Genomic DNA, 23,659 nt, shown 5'->3' with positions numbered 1-23,659 from the left:
CCTCTATTCACCCTGCTCACTCCTCCCCACCCCCAACAACAGCATCCAATACACACTCAACACAAGGCTCCAGCCTGTCTCTCTCAACCACCCAGGTTCGGAGGGAACTGAGGAGGATTAAAGCCAAGAAGGCAGCGGGTCCAGATGGCATCAGCTTGAGGGTCGTCAGGTCCTGCGCGGACCAACTGTGTGGGGTGATGGAGCACCTCTTCAACCTGAGCCTGAGGCTGGGACGAGTCCCACAGCTCTGGAAAACTTCCTGGCATTGGAGCGGATGATGCCATCATTCACCTCCTACATCGTTCCCTCGCTCACCTGGAGACCGCTGGGAGCACTGTGAGAATCATGTTCTTTGATTTCTCCAGTGCCTTCAACACCATTCTTCCCTCGGTTCTGAAGGACAAGCTGGAGAACTCTGGAGTGGACCATCACCTCACTACCTGGATTTTGGACTACCTCACCGACCGACCACAGTATGTGAGGACTCAGGGCTGTGTGTCGGACAGGGTCGTCTGCAGTACGGGGGCCCCACAGGGAACGGTTCTGGCTCCGTTCCTCTTCACCATCTACACTGCAGACTTCTCCCACAACTCCACCCAGTGCTTCCTGCAGAAGTTCTCTGATGACTCTGCAATAGTCGGCCTCATCACTGATGGGGACGACAAGGAGTACAGAGGACTGACTCAGGACTTTGTGGACTGGTGCCAGCTGAACTACCTCCAGATCAATGCCAGTAAAACCAAGGAGCTGGTGGTAGACTTCCGCAGGCACAAGCATCCTCCACTGCAACCACTGAACATCCAAGGTATGGACATCAAGGCTGTGGACAGCTACAGGTACCTTGGTGTTCATCTGAACAACAAACTGGACTGGACTCATAACTCAGACGCCCTCTACAGGAAAGGGCAGAGCAGGCTGTACCTGCTGCGGAGACTCAGGTCGTTTGGAGTGGAGGGCCCACTCCTGAAGACCTTCTATGACTCTGTGGTGGCCTCAGCCATTTTTTATGGTGTGGTCTGCTGGGGAGGCAGCATCTCTGCTGGGGACAGGAAGAGACTGAACAGGCTGATCTGAAGGGCCAGCTCTGTTCTAGGATGCCCTCTGGACCCAGTGGAGGTGGTGAGTGACAGGAGAATGGTGGCTAAGCTGTCATCCCTGATGGACAACATCTCCCACCCCATGCATGAGACTGTGAAGGCACTGAGCAGCTCCTTCAGTGGGAGACTGCAGCACCCACGGTGTGGGACGGAGAGATTTCGCAGGTCTTTCCTCCCCACTGCTGTCAGACTCCACAATAAAGACTTTTGCAGCTGATCAAACACACAAACCCATGTGCAATAAGACTGCTATATGTGCAATTCTTCTTCTGACGAAGTTGTGTTTTTGTATTTTCCTACTCAGTTGTATATAGTATTTGTATTTCTATTTTATTCTATTGTATATATTACTCTATTCTATTTTATTCTATTGTACATAGTATTTTATTTTATTTTATTTTATTTTATTGCATTCCAGTGTTTTCTAATTTCTGCTACATAACTTTGCACTTTTGCTGTAACAAAACAAATTTCCCACCTGTGGGACTAATAAAGGCCATCTTATCTTATCTTGTTGTTGTTGTTTTCTGAGGTTCAGAAATTCTCACTAGTCTTTTCCAATGTCAAGATTTCTGTTAGTATATGCTCAAATATGGGACTTTACAGTACTGCCTGAATTTCTTTTCATACTTTTAAATAGTTCAAATTACAGATTCAAATTCAATTTTTATCGTAAGAAAGGAACATGAATGTTTCATCTTTAATAGTTGCTGAGATATTCATGTTCAGACATGGCCTAAGATTTAAAAGTGTGAAACCCATATTGGCAGCACCTTGGACTGCCCAAATAACTCTAAAATTTTGTGTGTTTCATTAGTCTGGTATAATCATTGATGCTGTGAAGTAACTAGCTGCATTTAGTCACAGTAGTTTTTACACTCCTCCTTCACGCTGCAGCTTTCTCTGTTGAGCACAAGATGGAAGCAAAGTCCAAGTTGTGTACTATTGGTCTTAAAATGTGTACAAGATCATCTTTGATCAAACAGATTCAGTTCTGCACTATTTATATATGAAAAATAAACACTTTTTATGTTAGATCATTTTATATACAGTGAGATGGAGACTTAATAGCATCTGTTTTTTAGACCTTTCTGTTCATTTAGAAAATTTCCAGGGTGCCGCTGAGTTGTCCAAAAAGTTACCTCCTGTCTTCTTTTTGCAACCACATTTCCTTGATGGAAATGTCATATGGTCAAGGAAAGGAAGGAAGAAAAAAGTGAAATAAGAGTCAAGCTAAAGTGAACGTCTGGGTTTAGATCAGAATGTTTCTGCTTTCTTAAAAATATCCAGTCTTAATTTTTGCTTTTACATTTTATTTAATGCAACTTCAGACAAAAAACATAAAAATAATAAAATGAACCTTCTCGATAGAAGACAGAAATTGATTCTACCAAAATAAAATATTACATATAAAAGCTTTAGCGTTGAATCAGTCACTGAAAAGACGTTAAAAAACCTATTTGTTCACAGTTTGGTTTCACACTCTCAGACTTGCACACTGTAGCTGTGCTTGTTGAACACAAGATGGAAGCAAAGTCCAAGTTGTTCTTTGTCACTTTTACGGCATACAAAACACACGATACTGCCAAAAGAACTTTAAATGATGTAAGATCTAAAAATAAATAAGACTAGCAGGAAAGACACAAGAGAATATTTAACATAAACAGTGCTACTTTTCATCTGAAAGAAAGAGGGATAAAAAAAACTCAAAATATACTGTTACAGGCAACAGAATAAACCATTTCATAAAAAGACGAGCTCGTGATGAGTTAACACCAGCCTGTTAATGCACTACATGAACAGAAACCATGTGAGGAGTTACAAATACAAAAAAATAAGGAGGAATGTTTGAGAGGGTCATGAAGGAGCACAGGCTCATTTAACCCTCATATCTCATCAAGGTTATTATGTTGTAGTTAACTGAAAAGGTTTTAGTCTTCATCAGCTTCCTCAACTGTAATAACAGTTGTGACATCTTCCGTGTCAATATATTTAATGATCAGCACATGAGGTTTGTAATGTTTGCCAAACACTGAAGTCTCCTCAGTCAGATCTTCAGACAGTGGAAGCTCTGGAGATGAAGGAGTCGACAACTTCAGGGGCTGCAGATTAAAAAAGCAGAACAGAAAAACACTGATGGTGAGTAAGAAACAGGAAATCTTCTCTGGATTAAAGATTATTGTGTTTTATGTTGCTAATCATCTTCTCTAATCCTGGACTGGAGGTGTTACACATTTATCCTTGTGTTCTGGGGTTCTCAATTTCTATTCTTAACAGTTACTGTGTGGAAAAAGTTTGTGGTTACTATAATCATCCATCATGTCTCTAATGGATAATGGATAACTTTAAAGAAAGCAAACACTCAGAAGCACAAGGAAAGTCAGTGAATGATGGAAAACAAGCTTTTCTCTGGAATCCCAGAGTAAAACTTTAGAGCTGAAAATGAGCTCCATAGAATCAACTGCTAATTTTCTGAGCACTCTGTGTGGTTGTATAAGTAGCTGAATAAAGATAATGTTGACTAGTTATCACAGATCATCCATGATTGAGTCAAAGTGTCTAATAACCTTATTAAGATGAAGCTATATGGTTTTATATGGGCGTATAAAGCGTATAAAGAATGAAGCACACTCACCTGCACATTTCTTTGTCCTCCTGATGGATCAACTCTGTCACTTTCACTTGAACACATCATGGAAACATTAACTGGAGGCTCTGGGTTGTTGTTGACTTTGTTACAGAGTGAACATTTAAAAGACTTTTTCCACTTCTCACATTCTTGCACACAGCCGTTACAGAAGCTGTGGCCACACTGCAGCACTGCAGGCTCAGTGCAAACATGTGAACAAAGTGGACAACAATCCTCAATGAACGCTTCATCACTCCAGCTTAAACCACTGTTTGACTCTCTCTTTGTGACATCGAAAGGCTCTTCATCGACTTGATCTTCAAAGCCTGAATCTTCACGTTCTCGAACTTTAAAATCTAGAACTTCATCATTTGGATCTTTGTGACTCAGCACTTGAGGCCAATCTGGTGCAAATTTAAAAAGTACGTTAATAAAGGGTAAAGAAATAGAAATGTATGGTTCATTTAATCACATTAACTGCTTAGTAACAAACAAAGCGTTACAGATCAATGAAGATTTAAATGTTTGTATGATGTGCAGATACAGATTGTGCCTCGCACACAGTCAGACAAACCCGCTGTACAACAACATTTTACCTTCAGTGAAGTTTACTGTGAGGTTGTGGTGTTTAATGCTCCTCAGTTTTTCCATTGTAACGTCCACAGCATCTTTCTCATTAATCTGTACCGGCTTGTCCATAGTTTTCTCTCTGAAAGTATTCTCCAGGTCGCACATTGTTGGATTCTCTCTCGTATGCAGTGCAAAGCACCAATGAAATGTAGAGCTGTGGGCTGATGGTGAAAGTCCAGAAAGAAGACATTAGAATTAATATATAGAAGAATTTAATTTTTACTTAGGCTTAGAAATTGTTTTTTTTCCCAGCAGTTTCTGGCTGCATAGAATTACAGTGACAGGTTAGAGTAAGGATAAAGTCACTTAATGCAGCAAATACATTTTCTATTGAAAGCAAGAAAAAGAAAGAAGCCAGGAAGCAGAAAATTTCTGCCTGGTTTGTTTTACTCTTTGAAAAGGTTCTTAAAGTTTCAGCTCTAAGTGCCAATTAAAGGAGCCAACATAGGACTTATAGTTGTCTAAACATTACAGAGGTGCGTGTATTAACAGCTGCTGTATTTTGCATAATGAGGAATTTATAGCTCATCATCTGTCTGCATCTGTGACAGCATACCCCACCATACCACACTGCAGAAAGTGACCAGAAGTCAAATTTTAACTTAAAATACATTTTAAAATGGAACAAACTTATTAATTTGATCCTCACCTTTGTCTTTCAGGCTAACTCCAAGTAGCTCCTGGTATTTTCCTGTGTAGAGCTGGTCTTTCACTCTTCAAATAACCAACAACTTGCACACCTTGCTCAAGTTATTAGGAACAGAAGGGGGCGGGGCTGCTGTTTGTTAATGTGGTTTCTCTTTAATGTGATTGGTCAAAGTAGGCAGACAAACTAACCTCTCGACTTGCCCCGACTTTGCAGGTGCAGACTGAAGGCGATGTTATATTGACTATATGCTTCTTCATTCATGGTTCTAATTATGTGACATAATTTATATATATGACAACTATGAGTATTAATATTCAGCAAAGCAAACCTCATGGCACAGAGTCATCTGTGAATTTAAGAAACTAATAATGTCAAATTTATTATTATTTCCAGATTTTGCCATTTTTTTCTTACTTCAGGTTTGCATCAGATATCTGTTATTATACCTCTTGCAGCCACACAAGACGATTTCTATAACAGTACATATGAGGGTATTTGGACAGTTAGTGGATATATATTTCATGCCATGTAATAACATCGCTATGTCTGTGGAGTCAGGGAAATATACTTTAACTTTTCACATGTATACCTGCGTGAAACAAAGGACTGTCAGCAAGTTCTGGGCAACAAGAAAGTGTTTATTTTGCAGAGCTGAAGAACATATGTATATATGATATAAGAACACAACTTTCAGTGTAAAGATTCTTCCTGTTCAGCATCCGTCATCACCGTAAAGGCCTGTGCATTCCAGTGAACAAGGCATACCAGTTTCTATGCAAATCAGAAAATAACTGTCTGTTCACTAGAAGTGGAGTGTTTTTCTGTGTATGAAGTGCGGACTGACATCTCACTGACAGTTCTAATCATGGGACATTTTTGTATTAATATGATAACTAATAAGAATCCACAACTAAACCTCTAACATAAAAATCCTTTAAACAGTAATGAAGTGTAATACAACTTAAATAGGGTGGGAAGTAACAAAGTAAAAATCTTTGCTATTGTACTTCATTATCTGTGCTTTACTTGAGTATGTATTTTTCTGACAGCTTTTTACTTTTACTCCCTTCATTTTTAAACAACTACCTGTACTTTCTACTCCTTACATTAGTTTTGGTTTGACTCATTTCAGAGGAGTTATTATTTCACGTCGCTGTGGACCTTTAATCCAGATTGAGCCTAAACAGTATCACAGGTGCTACAGGTGTTACAAAGGCAAACATGGTCAGTTATAAGTTTTCAAACTTTTTTATCGAACGGTTAGAATTTCAAGATAGTTTTACATGGTGCCATGAACCTCCATCTCTCCACACTGCTCCAAGAGGCAAAGGCTGCCATCCCCAGGCAGTAAATACTTGGTAAAAACATAATTGGTCAAATTTGGAGGAAAGCCTTTAAACCCCATGTCCGCTCATGTTTCATCTTCTGGACCTTTCGGACATCTCCCTGTAGGGAGATGTTGCTTCTCACATCACCACGGCAACCATCCTAGGTTGGTGTCCGGCATGCAGAGAGAGAGAGAAGGGGGAAAGAGAGCATTCCCTAACACCAGAATTTATGGCCCTGATTTTCTCTTGCAGAGTCAGCCTTAAAGTTTTGTACCTTCCGGTGCCATCACCAGTCCAGGCACACTATCCCTCTCAAATTCCTCAGAGAAGAACTGCTACATGCAAATACTCTGCAGGTTAGTGCAGGCTAAACCGGTTAGTTTGCTGTACTGTGATGGATTTAGATCAGCTGATCACAGCCTGTACATTAACAAAATCTACTGGAGCTCTCAATAGAAATTTTTGTGAGTGGTTTTCCTCACACTGAGCTTTACAGTCAATTTTAGGCTTCTCCCACGTGCCGAAACCCACTTGAACCCCTGACTGTACACATTTTCCTGTTTAAACACAAAGTCACCCACTACAATGAGGCAACAGAAAAAAGAGCTATTTTTGTATTCTTTCTTTTTCTCTGCTCATCTTCTACTTACCTGATTAATTACCTGACCATATTAATTAATTAGAATTAAAATTTAGACCAAAATAAAGTTTGTGTGTCCATCTACTAATAATATTTTATCCATCCATCCATTCTCTTCCAATTATCCTTATCAGGGTTGGGGGGAAAGGGGGTTGGAGCCTATTCCAGCTGTCATAGGACGAGAGGCGGGGTGCACCCTGTCACAGGGCTAAACATAGAGACAGACAACAATTCACACTCACGTTCACACGTATGGGCATTAAGAATCCCCAATTAACCTAACCCCACTAACAATAATTATTTTATTATTAGATTAATATAGCTAGGTTTAGTTGGCTTAGAAATCGGTGGTACAAATTTTCTTCAATGAGCGACTTTTTACTTTCTTACTTTTAGTACTTTTCAGAGCCTCTACTTTTTCAAGTTTACTTGAGTAGAAAAATTGAATGGGGTGAAAACACCCCAGTAACAGACATAAAGTGACCAGAATTCAAAGCAAACACAAGAAAAAAATGTAAATTTCACTTAAAATACATCTTAAAAAATTTACAATTGCTTATTTACATAATTTTCCTGTTTTCTTGTGTGGAGCTGTTCTGCTGCGCTCTCAAGTAAATGTTTCCTTGTTCCTTAAGTTAGCAAGGGGGGGCAGAAGTGTTCCACTGTGGTGCAATTTCTCCTGAATGGGACTTCTGCCAGAAACGGACTCTTTCCGTAAACTGTAAACAGATCTGTGCAAACACGCTCCTCTCATGCCTGCACAGTTAAAACAAAAAGAGGCTCGTTTTGCTTCATTTCTGGTCTTGCTGCTTCTTATCTAGAACATCACTGTTGGTGATTCTCAGGAAACACATCCCCCACACACAGGACAGGGAAACAGATGAGGACAGTCTGTGGAAAAAATATTGAACTGACGTTAATATGACAAGCCTGAGCTGAGACAAATCATGAGGGTATCTTCAGACACTGATGCTGTTTATTTCTTCTTGTCCGCAACCTCCTGTGACTTTAGTTCATTTTTGTGGAGAAAGAATTCTGATTAATATTAGAGGACTTTCAAGAGTATTTAGAACCCAGAGAACCCTGAGAGGCTAATGATCCAGATAATGTGTCACTTCTTGAATAATCAGAAATGTTATTCTGTGTCACTGTAATTGGAAAAACGGTTATTCTAACCATGAGATGGCCATTAAATGTGCTACATTTGCATCAGGCAGCACAAGGTGTGATAGTTGCTACTAAAATTTACTAACTTAGATATTCCCTTAAAATCATAAAGGAAACATGAATAACTGTGGTTTACAACATTTCAGTCCTTTTAGATTGTTTTCTTTTAAATTTGAAGAATTTATGTAAATGAGTTAGACCTTGATGTCATGGCTTTGTATGCAAATTCTGCCTGTTGAACATCTGTCACCACCATTTAAGGTCGATACATTCCAGTAAACTAGACACACCAGTTACTCTATAAGCAGAAACTATTCTCTCCATTCACTGGAAGTTGGCTATTTTTGTGGGTATTCGGTGCAGACAGAAAGTGGTCCTTTATTGACCTGAGCTTTTTACTCACATTTCTAATAATTGATATCTTGTATATTAATATAATAGCTAAAATAATCAACAGTAAACTCCCTTCAACAAAGCAGAGGCATTTGATAAACTGCAAATTTAAAGGTTACATGTCACGTCATAATTTTTATTCATATTGCCATCGGAGCTGCAGAAAGATGTCTAAGTGTAGTAAGCTGTCCATACCTGAGGCCTTGGAAACTGCCAAGTAAAGACTCACAGCCTTGGCCAGCTGCTTGAAAAGGTACACCAGAGAGATAGAAGGCAGAAGAACAAACCAGCTGTTCTCCACAGAACCAGCCAAGGTGTGCTCTTAGTGGCAAGGGAACAATATGAGAACAGCACCATCAAGGCTGAAGACGAAGCAATACTGAAAGAGCATTTGGGAGAAGGATGCAACACATAACAACAATGCTCAGTGGCTAGTGGATCTAAGAGCAGCCCTGAACAGGATCCAGTAACCATCACAGTGGCAGACATCCAAGAAAGGATCTCCAGTATGAAGAGTTGGACAGCACCAGGCCACAACAAGGTTCACGCCTACTGGCTGAAGAAGCTGACTGTACTTCACGAGCATCTGGCAGTACAAATGAATCAGCTGCTAGTCCATGAGAGACACCCAGAATGGCTCACTGAAGGCCGGACAGTCCTGATCCCCAAAGACCCCCAGAAGGGACCGGTCCCGTCAAACTATCCGCAAAGACCCCCTAGGTCTGGCATCAGAATCTGGACATCAGAATCTATATTACCAGGGTGCAGTTGAGTTGTCTAAAGGTAACCTCCTGTCTTCTTTTTTCAACCACCTTTCCTTGACCATATTGTCCACATTTTCCATCAAGGTCAAGGAAAGGTATGAAGAACAATTAAGAAGGACTTCAGAAAAGAGACACACAGTGCAGAACATCCAATTGCGCTTGAATTAGACTCATGTCTCATGTTTTCTACTAGTGCACTTTCGTCTTGTTCTTACCTTTTCTCCTGTTTTTTCTCCCTTTATCTTTTTTTCTTTCAATCTCTGTTAATGACAGCTGAGGGCATCACTATATTACACATGTGCTTATAGTAGTAGTATAGTAGTGTGAAATGAATAAATAAATAAAAAAAATTTAAAAAAGAAAAACATGAAAAAGAAGAGTCTGTGGAGAGTTTATAGAGCTTGTCTTGGAAAAGAAAATATGTTTAGCTTAAAAGCTAAAGCTGCCAAACAGGGCAGGCTAAAAAACAAAAATTAAAATCTGTAAAACAAACTATTCATAACACTAATATTTGCAACCATGATCTTGATGGTATTTGATTAATAAACTGTGATCTTTGTACATAAGCAGAATAGTCTTACATCAGCGGCTTCTATCCTTCCTGTATGAAAACAGGAAGTGGGATTTCTTGTCCTCTACTTCTGCGATCAATATGTGTGTAACATTTTAAAACCAAGAAATCTGAATTTGTTACAACTGTGGCAGTGGCAGTTCTTACGAGTGACTCGAGCATGTTAAACCAAGTAACATCTGCATATTACAAAAAAATTACAAACAGACAGAAATAAGAAAACAGTTTTTCCTAGTGGCCAGTTGATCCACTAGGAAAAGACGGTTTCAAAAATAATTGGAGGTTCAGGGTTGTAGATGACTCGCTAATAGACATTTCCTAGATTTTTTCCCACCTCCAGCACTTTTATAAAGAGTCCAGAAGCTGTGGCCACGCTACAGCATCAGTGTCTCAGTGAAAACACAGAAGCTTCATCATTCAGGTTTCAATCAATGGAGTCTTCTTCTCTTTTTGACGACTGGCTCTTCATCACTCCACTCTTCATCCTCGTCCTCCTCTTCATTCCATTCTTCATCCTTGTCCTCTTCATCATTCCACTCTTCATCCTCGTCCTCTTCATCATTCCACTCTTCATCCTCGTCCTCTTCTTCTTTCCATTCTTCATTCTCGTCCTCTTCATCATTCCATTCTTCATCTCTCGTCTCTTCATCATTCCACTCTTCATCCTCGTCCTCCTTTTCATTCCACTCTTCATCCTCTTCCTCTTCATCATTCCACTGTTCATCCTCTTCCTCTTCATCATTCCACTCTTCATCTTGTGATTCCTCATCAGTTGAATATTCACCACTTGCCTCTTCATCACTCGGCTTGTCCTTTCTGGAAGTTGCTTAAAATGAAATATATACAAATGTTATTGTTTATTTAATCCAATGCAAAGGGTGTGACATCTCTGTTACTGCTATTTAAACCAAAGCTGTAAACACTATAAGAGATGGATGTAGTAATGATGAGATCTTAGCCAACGAGTGAGAAGATAATACCAAAGAAATTTCTTATTTTTAATAGCACAATATAACCAAAATTTACAAAACAGGCCATTTTTATTCAGTATGACCGAATATAAGTGACAGAGAACTTGAACTCAGGAGCAAAGGGTTTACAGAGAGACTTGTACAGATCTGGAGGGTTTTTTTCGCCATCTGGTGGCCTTTACATGAAATGCAGGTTTAAGGCACTTAATCATTGGCTTAATTTTTCTGCCCCAGAAGCTACATCCATCTTTGATAATGTCTATGAATAGGTTCTCATCCCAATGTGTAACATACCGACGACTGTGCCAAATCGTCGCCATGTTACTGTCGGGGTCCTCTCAGAAACGTCTCCCGAACAAATATAGGCGTAGTCAGGAAGGGTTTGGAGTGTGTACTTTATTATGCCGGCCTCCCAAGTGCACAAAGAACTAATTACAGAAAGAATAAAAATAAATAAACAAAAGTAACTCAATGAAAAACAAAAAAAAAGTAGTCTATTTACAAAGCTCAAGTGGCTGAACCAGCCTACATGTTACCCTCACCGAAATCATCTCACACTCTCCAGTAGGCCCTGCTAGCCTCCCTTTATACTCCACTGCCCATCCCAGTAGGGAATTCAGAGACAGTAAAAAAAACTACTGGAACTACTTTGATGGGTCGGGGGTGGATTAACGCCCTCCAACTAGAGTGGCATCCTGTACATAAGATAGAAGGCAGAGAAGATGCTGCAGCAGATACTGGCCAGATATGCAGCAGTGTTTAAGGATTAGCTAGGGACGCTAAAGGGGTTCCCAGCAAAGATACATGTAGCCAGTGATGCCAAACCTTGCTTCTATAAGCCACAATCAGTTCCGTTTGCTATGAAAAAGAAAGTGTAGCATGAACTGGAGAGACTGTTGGAGGAGAAAATTATCCAACCAGTGAAATTCTCTGATTGGGCAGCACCCATTGTACCGATACTAAAGCCAGACTCCAGTGCCAGGATTTGTGGTGACTACACACTGACTGAACAAGGTGTCACCTGTAGAACAATACCCCATTCCAAGAATGGAGGACATGATAGCAGGGCTAGCGGGAGGAGAAAAATACACCAAGTTAGATATGAGTCACGCCTATCAACAGGTTGTACTTATGAGGAATCTAGAAAGTATGTCACGGTGAACACACACAAGGGATTATTTATATACACCAGGTTAACATTTGGGATGAGTTCAAGTCCTGCCATTTTTCAGTGCACCATGGAGAGTGTGTTGCAAGGTCTGACCAATGTAGCAGTGTATCTGGATGACGTTATTCTAATGGGACAAAATGACCAAGAACATCTTCAGACACTGGATGGAGTGCTGCAGCACTTAGAGGAGGCAGGCCTGCGTTTAAAAAGGAGCAAATGTCAGTTCATGGAGGAGGAAGTGACATTTTTAGGACATCGGGTGGATAAGACGACATTACGTCTCGTGCTGGCAAAAGTGAAAGCAGTGCAGGAGGCGCCACCCCTAAAATCAGTGACAGAGCTCAAAGCTTATTTGGGGTTGTTGAACTTCTATGATAAGTTCTTGCCAAACTTGTCCATGCTGTTGGCCCCACTGCACAAGCTTCTGAGAAAGGGGGAACCATGGTGTTGGGGACCAGAACAGGAGAAGGTTTTCTACAAGTTAAAGGAACTGTTGCAGTCAAGTAGTGTATTGGTACACTATGATGAGAAGAAAGATTAAATTTATTCTTGCAATGCATCCCAATACTGGGAGCAGTGATAGCTCAGTGGATGGTCAGGAGAAACCTATTGGGTTTGCATCACGTACACTGAACTTAGCAGAAAAGAACTACTCATAAAGAATTGGCTGTAATATTTGGTGTACAGTATTTTCATAAGTACTTGTATGGCAGGAAGTGTATGATTATCATGGATCATAAGCCATGGATAAGTTTTTTTCATGAGATGAAGACCGTCCCTCAGATGGCGTCACAGAGGATCATGCAATAGGCGGTATTGTTAAGAGCGTATAAGTATGTCATTAAATACAGAGAGGACAAGAATAACAGTAATGATGATGGACTGAGTCGTCTTCCTCTTCCAGATAACCCCCCTAAAGCGCTGGCAGCAGAGGAACAGGTGTTAATGGTGGATCAGGACCAGGAGGGCATTATGACATCTGAGCAGCTATAGAGGTGGACAACCTAAGATCCCGTAGTCTCCTGAGTGGGTGAGTATGTTCTGAGAGGATGGTCCACTACACAGCATCCTAATTTTAAGCCCTGCAGAAAGAGACAACAGGAGCTACGTGTGCAGGATGGGTGTGTGCTGTGGGGGGCTAGGGTGGTGATATCAGAACGAGGTCGATGCCCCCTGTTGGAACAGCTACATCAGTCACACCCGGTAATGAGCTGCATGAAGGGCCAGGCTAGAAGCTACATGTGGTGGCCACATATGGAGACTGACATTGAAGACAAGGTAAAGTCCTGCAGTACATGTCAAGTGCATAGACACAGGCCTCAAGAGGCACTGCTACACCCCTGGGAGTGACCAGAGAAGCAGAGAAGCCATGGAGAAGAATACAGATAGATTATGCTGGCCCATTTTTGGGTAAAATGTTCCTAGTAATAGTGGATGCCCACTCCAAATGGTTAGATCTGTACCCAGTGGCATCAGCTACATCAGCTGCCACCACAGACTGGTTTAAGGGGGGAGGAATGTTATGATGTAATGGGGGTGGGAAGGGATTTGTCCACCAGAGGGCAAAAGATGTGGAGAGCAGTGTCAGTGTTTGTTGTGGATGCCCCAGGTCTTTAAATAATGAAATGACTGTGAGGTCAGCATAGTCTCCGTAGTTCCTTAGTGTTCAGGATATCTGAATTAGCTGTCACCCCTTCCTGTTTATCTGACCTGTTGGCTTAACGACATGTAGCCATAATAACACAGCATGAAGATTGTGGAATCTAATTGCGGTTGTGCGTGCTTGCACTCGTGTTGGTTGTCAGCGGTCTGTGACGGCGTAACTCCATCACAGTTACGCCTTCGGAGGCATGAGAGTGGGTTGGAATGAATCTTTAAATGTGTTTTACGTGTGACATGAAAATCAACCTAACAACGTTATGGTTAGGATAGGGTCAAGGTTAGGGATAGGGTTAGACGTGGTTAAAATAACGATTAAGGTTATGGTTAAGGGTAGGGTTACGATTAGAGTTAGGGCTGGAATAGAAAGCCACTTTGCAGCGTTCTATTCGATTGAATTGAAAACTGAGCATTTCACAAGAACGTGGAAAGTTACCTTTTGTGTTACTATGAGATGCCTATTGATGTGACAAATCGGCGGTATGTTACACATTGGGAGAGATAATGAACAAGACAAGAAGATACAAATGAACAGATAGTCAATGTTTGCATGATGTGACAACACCACCATGGCATTTTACCTTCAGTTAACTTTTTTGCCAGGTCGTTGCGCTTAATGCTACTGAAATTGTCAATTGCCACCTTCACAGCATCATCTACCCCATAAACCTGGACCAACTTGTCCACAGTTTTCTCTCTGGTAGCATTTTCCAGATGAGATGTCTTGATAGTTTGGCGTCCCTTTGTCTCATTCAAGGGCAAGTACCACTGAAAGGTTCTTAGATCAGATTCATTTAGCTCGTCCAGGTAATCTTTCAGCAGTTTTTTAATTTGTGCTTGAGTAGTCATTGTTAACTGTCAGCAAGTTTTATGTGGAAGTGCACAATCAGCTGATAAGGATCTTCAGGTCTGTGGATTGATGATGAAAGACAAGAAAGAAGATGTTAGAAGTAATTTGTGGAACAAAATAACAAATCTAAACATCAAAATCATGTAACAGATAAAAAAAATTGTTTTGTCTGATACTGACAGCCCATAAAGTTGTCATCAAAGTGTTTGCTGAGCTCGTTTGCTAAGGAATGGAGCCAAATATTCAACTGGAAGTTCTTGCAGCCAGAGGAGGCCCTCTGCTGGCCAAGCAGATTTAATGCATTTCAGTGCCTGCTTTATTTTTCAGATATGGAAGCTATTTTCTACGGAAGAGCATTAGGGCCACTTTTTTTCTTCTTTTTTCTTCTTCTTTTTTCTTCTTGTTTTCCAGAATTCTGACTTTTTTCTCAGAATTTTTAGATTAAATTCAGAATTCTGACTTTTTTTCTCAGAATTCTGACTTTTTTTCTCAGAATTCTGACTTTTTTTCTCAGAATTTTGAGATTAAAGTCAGAATTCTGCGATTAGTTTAGGTCATTTGTAAGAAGGATTACTTTAAAAGTTATGGACATGTTTGGGTTAAATATTATCAGTTTGGTGCAACTTTGAAATGACCCATTTTCTCTCTCTGCAGGTAAAACATCCATTTGCTTTGAGTTATACCTCATATTTGCCTCTCGTGCTTCCCTGTCTTTGTGTGTGGAGGAGCTGCCTGAACATGCCTGCAGTAAAATTCAACCTCAAGCAAAAAAAAAAAAAAAAAAAATCAAACAGAACAAGTCTCATTTTTTTTTAAACTGAAAAACTTCCCAACAACTGGAACACTTCCTCATTTGCTCACACGCTAGTTCGGAGCACATACATTTTATTCGTCCTCTTTACTTTTATTTCTACTACCTATGGCATGGTCACTTACCAAAGGCTAAGTGACCATTAGAATAATAACCCCGGTCTTAATAATAAGACTGGTCTTTGGAATTGTGAAAAAAAAAGTGTGCAATATTCCCTTTGGATCAAAATACAAAGGTTTTATCACCTTCAAGCTACCTGATAAATATTTTGATAGAAGGAAATAAACTTGTTCTCCCACAGAGTTTCACAAAGTGGCCTGAAATGTGAAAACTTGATGGTTTTCAGTAACTTTAGACTAAAGAACACGTTCGGAAAGTTTTGATGATTTGCGCGCCAATTTAGGGAGCGACATAAATTCCCAAACCAACACTAAGTATTTGTAATGTGTGATTTGGGAATAGTGGATTATATTTAGGTATTTATTATCTATAGTGAATTGTCACTTTTACACTGGTTTATAGTTTTTAATCATTATTGAGCGACATTTCTTGGCAGCAGCTGTATTTGGCATCATTTAGAACTTGTCTACTCCTGCTTAACAAAACACACCCCAACAGCTGACACGCAGTGAAAAGAACAGACTCAAGTGAATCCATGTAAAAACATAAAACACTGTTATAATCATTCATTAGCATAATTTGCCGCTCACCTTTGTTCTCTGTCCTTGTTCCAAGTAGCTTCTAGTTTTTTGCTGTGCAGATCTGATCGTCCACCCTCCTGAACAAATACTTCCGTGTTTCTTCAAGTTTTCTGCACATCAGTGTTTGTCTGTGTCTATTATTCAGACAGATGTTTTCACCCAGGTCTTTATAAAAATATCTCTTTTGTGCTCTCTGCTTGAAAATGCATAGCAAACATGTTACATTTTTACTGTCTCTGTCTCGTTCACGTTCTTTTAGTATCAAAGCTGCAGGTCTTTGTAATGACCTATTTACACACACATGTACACACCCTCAGAAGCAATACTTACCTACTGTCTGCCTACTGAGCCACACATGCCAGCAGCTGTCTGCAGGATGGTATTTTTTTATACGTTTTTTTCCTCCCTGGGTGGAAACAGAAAGTGGGGCTTCTTGACTGCACAGTGTACTATGTGTGTGTGCGTCTTTGACCCTTGGGTTTGAATTTTTCTGCACATTGTGATTCTTTCTGGTGTTGAAAAGCAATTCATGTTGGATTATTACTGTATTATTTACAGTTTTCTGTTAACAGTGTTCATTCGTATTTTCTTGTGTGTATGAGTTATCCTAAGATGATTTCTATTGCTTCTTGTCCTTTTATTTGTGCCTTTTGTTTTTAGTTTAGTTTAAGTTTACTTTAGGTTTGTTAGTTCCCTTCTGTGTTCCCTTTCTGTTTCCTCAGTTCACCTAAACCTCACCAGATCTACAGTCAAGACATCTGGATGTTATTTCTAAGTGTGGTAAAGAGAAGGAAGGTGATCCAGATGAACACACACACTCACACACACAGTGTGTATGTGTGTATGCGTGCATGCAGCAAAGGTTCATGCTTCATACTGCTCTAAGAGCTCTGTTCCCTACATCTTTTCTATTCAGTGACTTCACTAAGAACAGATATCCCTAATACAGTCACCACAAACACACAGGTCTGGGTGTGAACACAGGTATACAAAAAGAAAACTGACTGAAAGGAGATGCTAAAATAGCTTGTTCCAAACAGGGGATGAACTAAAGTCTGCACTAAAACCCAGTAAAAGATTTTTGGGGGGTGTTTTTTTCTGTTTTCTTTCTTTTAAAAGATATAAACCTGGAAACAAGTGTAATGGTTTGCATTAAAGTCAATGAACCAAAATGGAAATCTTGAACCTTCACGGATCCATCCATCCATTCGCTTCCGCTTATCCTTTTCAGGGTCGCGGGGGGCATTGGAGCCTATCCCAGCTGTCATAGGGCGAGAGGCGGGGTACACCCTGGACAGGTCGCCAGTCTGTCGCAGGGCCAACACACAGGGACAGACAACCATTCACACTCACATTCACACCTAGTGACAATTTGGATTATCCAATTAACCTATCCCCACAAGCTGCATGTCTTTGGACGGTGGGAGGAAGCCGGAGTACCCGGAGGGAACCCACGCAAACACGGGCAGAACATGCAAACTCCACACAGAAAGACCCCGGCCTGATGGTGGAATTGAACTCAGGGCCTTCTTGCTGTGCGGCAACAGTGCTAACCACCGTGCCACCGTGCTGCTTACCTTCACGGATCTAAATGAAAATTCAGAGGATCGTTTTAAGCTTTATAAGCAACAGTATGAAAAACAAACTCCAAGTATTTTTATCTGTTAGAGTAAATGTAACGTAGTTTAACAATTAGCATTTGGCATTTAGCAAATAAAGTTTCTTGACCTATTATGACTCTGATGGATGGATCACCTCTTTCGATAGCATTTATTCAAGACGTTCAGAAAAAATTAATCCAACGTTTGGGATTGATTGACGTCCCAGAGGCGGGCATTTCCTACACTTTACCCCGTGCACTGTCTTTACGGATGCTATGGCCACACTGCAGCATCACACGTGCAGTAAAAATACGTAAGCAAGTTGATGTTTTTACCACTTTGTGTGATGAAGGACTCTTCATCACACGACTCTTCATGAGTGTTGATGTGTGACTCTTTATTTATGTCTTTGTTGAAACTCAGGTTGGTCTAGTTTTGCTGAAAATGAACTAAATGGCATAAGTGTTTTGAATGATATAGTTTACTTGTAACTAGTGTCACATGGCGAGACACTTATTAGTTACAACTAGTTGCAACTAAACAAACAAAAAAGCAGTAGCTGATATCAGCCGCCACCCTGTCGTCTAAATTCCGTCACTTCTGGCTCCACAAAACTGAGGCTTCAAAATACAAAGTCCAAAACCAGAAGGTGATGTCATAGAGGGGTTGCAATGGGTCTACATCCAGTATCTTCTTCTGTTTTATCAACTTTAATCTTATCAACTTTGTTGACATTTACATATGAACAAAGAATGCACTGACCGTGCGAAAAAATAAGTAGATAAATGACATCGACTGTATAAGATCTACCACTGCAAATGTATTGTTTTGTTGTTTGCTTATTTTATAGGCAGTTCTTAAAAGTTTAGAACAATATAAAGTTGTGGTCACAAGTTTACATACATGATGGGTGGACTGATTGTATATCACTCATTTTTAATGACTTTTAAAAAAAAAAAAAAGAAAAAAAAACAAGAACTGGGGACACAACCTTGAATTTATTTTGGATTTTCTTTCTCTCAGGCATGCTTGTGTTTAACTAGTGTGGTATACAGTAAGTCACCAGTGCTGTGAAAAGCTGCATTTGTTCGGATGTTTTTACTCTCCTCCTTCATGCTGCAGTTTTCTCTGTTGAACACAAGATGGAAGTAAAGTCCAAGTTGTGTACTGTTGGTTTAAAAGCGTGTGGAGCACAAGCTTAAACTGATTCAGTTCTGTACACTTTTCATCTTAGGTCATTTTATATATAGTGAGGTCAAGACCCTACAGAACCTCTTTTTTGGGCCAACTTTTGCTCATTTACAAAAAATCCAGGGTGTACTTGACTTGTCAAAAATGTACCTCCTACAATCTTTTCATAACCACATTTCCCAGCCCTCGATGGAAAACGTCATGTGGTCAAAGAAAGGTGTGTAGGAGAACTGATAAAGACTTATTTACACTTACATTTGACACTTTAACAATGTGATGGTAGGTGTTTGCTGCATTTACATACAATGTTCTGAAGGTTGACTACAAAATGTGCATCTTGCCTCACTCTAAAGTGTTCTTACCGTGTTGTTTCATGCAGGCCACAGAAACAAGAACCCCCAGAGAAAATTACAATTTTCTCATTATCATTATCAAAGGCTGTTTTTTAAAGAACAAGGAATATATATGTATAGCCTATATAATGAAACTAATCTTATTTTCTGTTTTGTTTTTGCTAGAAGAGGATCCATCTTCAAATACTTCAAATACCTCTTTGTTTGTCTGCAGCGTTTCTAAGCAGAGCTTGAAGAAGACCACTTAAAACAGGAATTAAAAATCAAAGTTTTCAATGTGTTTTTGCATTATTGTTTTCCTTCCCCTATAATTTACACTGGAAGTACAGTGTGAGAAGGACACTGCTTCAGTGCCCTGTATCTCAAAGCAGTTGACTTGAAAATTTTTGGCTCTCTGCTTAAATGTACAGGAGCAGAACCAAATAATGGGCTTGGCCACCATAAAATAAAATGTGCCCACCTCTCACAACCTACAGTCTTTATGCATTCTCTATCATCTGAAAACATTGCACTACAAAATTCAACATCCAGAAGACGAGAATAAACTTTCTAGGACAACCAGTAGTTATTTTTCCATCTAAAGTACCTGGAACCTTTTCCCTCAGGAACCCTTTTCGCGGCACTTAAACATCCCTTCAGATCATTGTTTGTCTGTGTTTCCACTACAGTGAAGACACGCAAAGGTTATTCAAATTAGCCTGCTAACGTAGCGGCAGCTGCTTTAACACACAAGAGAGATTTAAAAACATTTCTCTTTTGTGCTCCCTGTTTATAAAAAAATAGACTCCAGGCTTATCTCAGCTGTCTCCATTTTCTCTTCTCTCTCAATGTTAAAGGTACTAGTCTATGATGATCTGTACACACACACACACACACACACACAGTCCTACAGGACAGTGTACCATCGTGGGAACACACATGAAGTTGCAGGCCACACAAAACGACCATTAGATCCATTTCCCTGAAGTGGAAAACAACCTAATGGTCTGTTAAGGAGCTATGCCGAACACACAAACAGCACTTCCACCGATGGCCACTTGAGGGCTCTAAATATAAGTTAATTCCCATAGATTCCCATGTTAAGATGTCCAGATACACTGCATTTAAAAAGCCTGTTAACAGACTGGAATAAAAAATGGTTTGAGCCTCTATGGTTAGTGTTCCCTTTTCATAATAACTGCACAGCAGGTAATGTTTGTATAACTTATCCTTGAGTTACACTTGAAAAGCTTAGCTAATTAGAATCAGTGAACTGGACCTCTCCACAGTGTCTGTGGTATTTGTGTATTTTGGAGCATTTTTAATGGAGTTATCTGGCAAGTAATACAGAATGCTGTGGGGTGCTTAACATCTACAAAGCTGGTGAGTATACTTGCATGTTACTTGGGACTAATTAGCAGATATGTACATATGTTTGTGCATGTTGCTTGTTAAAAAAGCTTGTAGGCATTACCCAGTAACTTAGCACTCCTGCCTCTCATCCAGATTTCATCACTTCTGGCTCCACAAAATCGAGTCTTCAAAATACAAAGTCCAAAACCAGCAGGTGGTGTCACAATGTCTATTTATCTTTGGGCTGCACAATGGGGTTACATCCAGTATCTTCTTCTGTTTTATCACCTTTAATCTTATCAACTTTGTCAACATTTACAAATTAATAACTTTTGTAACCAATCCAGATTTATGTTTAAATAAAGGTGTGAGGGAGGTAACAATGAAAATACTGACCATGCAGAAAATAAAATGATTATAAAATGGACTATAAATACTGTATAACATGGCTATTTGGGATTTTCTATCATTACTCTAATATTTGGGTTAATGTCCCTTAGCAAGTTGCACCTCAACCAGAGCAGAGGTAGCCATAAACAAGCTTGTGGGATAATTCTAACTAGATTTTCAACCACTCTTCTTAGCAGAATTGGTGTAGTTCTTTAAATTTATTGGTTTCCTGGAATGAACACCAATTTTAAGTGTAGTCCACAAATTTTCAATAGGGCTTTGGGAAGTCCACTTCAGAAGCTCATTGTTAGCCTCCTTTATCCATTCAAAAACCAGTCCTCATGTGTGTTTGGGATCATTGTCCTGTTGGAACACAAAACTGTTCCCTTGTTTCAACTGTCTACCTGTTGATTTGAGGTGAAGTTAAAGAATTTAGAGGCAGTCCTCCTTCTTTATTATTCCATTCATTTTGTGCAACATACCAGTAGTACTGGCAGCAAAACAGCCCCAGAGCATGATGCTACCACCGCCATGCTTGACAGTTAGTGCAGTGTTCTTAGGTTTAAAGGCTTCCCTGTTACTCCTCCAAACATACATCTTGTCATTGCAGCCAAATAGCTCAATCTTTGTCTCATCAGATCAGCTTGAAGATGTCAATTTTGGACCAGGGGCTTCTTTCTTGGTCAGCACCTCTCAGTCCCTGTGATGAGACTTGTTTCACTGTGGACAGTGATGCTGTTCTTCATGCAGTTTTCAGTTCATGGCAGGCTTAAGCCTTGGCGGTTCCTGAACATCCTAACCAATTTCCTCTTATCTGAGGGTAACAGTCTGAGTCTTCTTCCAGATCTCTGGCAAAGTGGTGGTACATCCAAATCACTTCTACTTACATAAATGTAAATTTCTGATATAGCGCTTTTCTACTCTGCCTGAGCACCCCAAGCTGAAAAGGTCAGCTTGCCTTATTCACCCATTTGTACAAGCTATGGTTTTTCTATGCTTTTTTTCTATGTAAGTGCGTTCTATCTAACATTTACACACATTTATACTCAGATGAATGCATCTGAGAGCAGTTTGAGGTTAGTGTCTTGCCCAAGGATATTTGGCATGCAGACTGGAGCAGCAAGATCCAACCACCAAAATGCCAATCAGTAAATGACCTTCTGTACCTCCTGAGCTACAGCCACCCCAATCGTATGTACAGCTGCAATTGTACATAACTGAATTGATGTTGGAATCCGCAGTTGTTTAGAACAGACCTCCCCAGCATGTGTAAATCTACAGTTCTTCTGAGTTCCTTGGACTTCCCCATCATTCTGAGTATTGGTCAATCCAAAGAGAGCTGTCAAACAAATACTTTTTATACTGGCAAAGAGAAACTACCAGTTGTCGTAGGAATTAAGAGGCCTTGGCCTTGTTAAGTAAGAAGACACTGTAGAACTGTCAGCACCACTTAGTGAGTGTATGTATAAATCTGAACCTGTATGTATACTTTTGGTACTGTGTGGAGAAAATGCAAAATATATTCAACCTTGTGCAATAAAGATGTATGCTGTACAATCATTCCACTCTGTAAAAAGAGCAGTTCCAAGAAACCATTAAAAGCCCAAAATTACCATGACATTCATGCCTGTGATGAGTGTGTGTAAACGTCTGACCGATACTGCAGCTCATGGCTCAACTTTTCAATAGGTAGTGATATAGTCCACATGAAGTAATCCCAGGCTGAGTCAGCAGAGCTTGAATTTCTAGCAGCGCTCCCTGAAATGGAGGAAACACAGAATGACTAAACTCTGTAATCATCAAGAACAGGAGCTGAGTACATGTCGCCCCTGATTTTTGCTGTGATCTTCACAAACTTACCATTATTTATTTATCCTGTCCGAGCTGACAGAGCACACTGGCGTTTCATCAGCAACACCCTGCTTTTCGCCCATGCAGCTACTCACACTGACACCCAGGCGCTGCACAGCCCAGCCACGACCATCAACGACAGACTTCCTGAGCGGTTGGGGGTCGGTAGCTTATTGCTCGCGGGCATCACGACAGTATCTGCTGAAGGAAGGAAGAGTGTTACTCATTCACTTCCCCCAGTCGGATTATTTCTCCAAAAGCAGTGGAGAATGGGAGTGTCATGACTCAGCTTCTGGCCACATCCACCCTCTCAGTTGTGATGATGTAACAGATGGCATATTCACCCTCATTAGTCACAACAGAGGAAAATTCATTCCTAAATGTATCGCAGCTACTCAAGCTTTGATTACACAGTTAGTCTTTTCTGGGTATAAACACAGCTTCAGTTAGCAATGAGAGTCTGCTACAAACAGAAATATGATATTTTGGCTCTGAATACCGCAGAACCTCAACTGGTGCTATTAAAAAAGAACTACTAAATACATTTCTGCAGCTATACATTAACTAAGGGAAGCCTTTGAAGTGCCTTTAAAGCGTATAGTGAAACATGTGATAATATGATGATAATTCAGCATTTCCTGTGAGATTGAGTGCAATTTCATAGACATTGAGTGCTTTGTTTTTCCCTGCAGGGCGGCATGGGAGTAATAAGAGATGTCAGCATAAATAGCTGCCACCTTCATGCACCATTTTCATTGCAAAACCAAGAGAGAAGTCACAGTCAGCCGGTGTCAGCGTCACTGTAAGTAACACATGCATATAAAGTGCACAGTGTGTGCATATGCGTGACTGTTACAATCTGAAAATAAAATATGAAAAATCACAGATTATGTTTCTTTTCTTCATGAGA

General features: G+C 40.1%; 2 protein-coding genes across 4 annotated transcripts; both read right to left on the bottom strand.

Moving 5' to 3' along the window:
- Nucleotides 1-2,440: 2,440 nt before the first annotated feature.
- On the bottom strand, nt 2,441-5,219 carry LOC102079157 (zinc-binding protein A33). The gene is made up of 4 exons (XM_005471448.4): nt 5,006-5,219; nt 4,323-4,517; nt 3,733-4,130; nt 2,441-3,199 (listed from the first exon to the last, which is right to left on the bottom strand). The coding sequence occupies exons 2-4, from the start codon at nt 4,459-4,461 to the stop codon at nt 3,029-3,031; spliced, it is 708 nt and encodes a 235-aa protein (XP_005471505.1). The 5' UTR covers nt 4,462-4,517; nt 5,006-5,219; the 3' UTR covers nt 2,441-3,028.
- A 4,276-nt stretch (nt 5,220-9,495) lies between these two features.
- LOC109203141 (glutamic acid-rich protein) lies at nt 9,496-23,040 on the bottom strand. Of its 3 annotated transcripts, XM_025909813.1 has the most exons (5): nt 22,759-23,040; nt 17,609-22,656; nt 16,041-17,217; nt 14,251-14,578; nt 9,496-10,694 (listed from the first exon to the last, which is right to left on the bottom strand). In XM_025909813.1, exons 4-5 carry the CDS (start codon nt 14,516-14,518, stop codon nt 10,297-10,299), a joined length of 666 nt encoding a protein of 221 aa, XP_025765598.1. In that variant the 5' UTR covers nt 14,519-14,578; nt 16,041-17,217; nt 17,609-22,656; nt 22,759-23,040; the 3' UTR covers nt 9,496-10,296. The 3 variants fall into 3 exon arrangements, with proteins under 3 accessions (XP_025765598.1, XP_025765599.1, XP_019217752.1); XM_025909814.1 differs by lacking the exons at nt 14,251-14,578; nt 16,041-17,217 and having other exon boundaries at nt 22,512-22,656; XM_019362207.2 differs by lacking the exons at nt 16,041-17,217; nt 17,609-22,656; nt 22,759-23,040 and having other exon boundaries at nt 14,251-14,920.
- Between the last annotated feature and the right edge of the window lie 619 nt (nt 23,041-23,659).

This window comes from Oreochromis niloticus, linkage group LG8 (assembly GCF_001858045.2).
Source record: "Oreochromis niloticus isolate F11D_XX linkage group LG8, O_niloticus_UMD_NMBU, whole genome shotgun sequence".
NCBI lineage: Eukaryota > Metazoa > Chordata > Actinopteri > Cichliformes > Cichlidae > Oreochromis > Oreochromis niloticus.
This window is presented reverse-complemented; position numbering and strand designations above follow the sequence as displayed.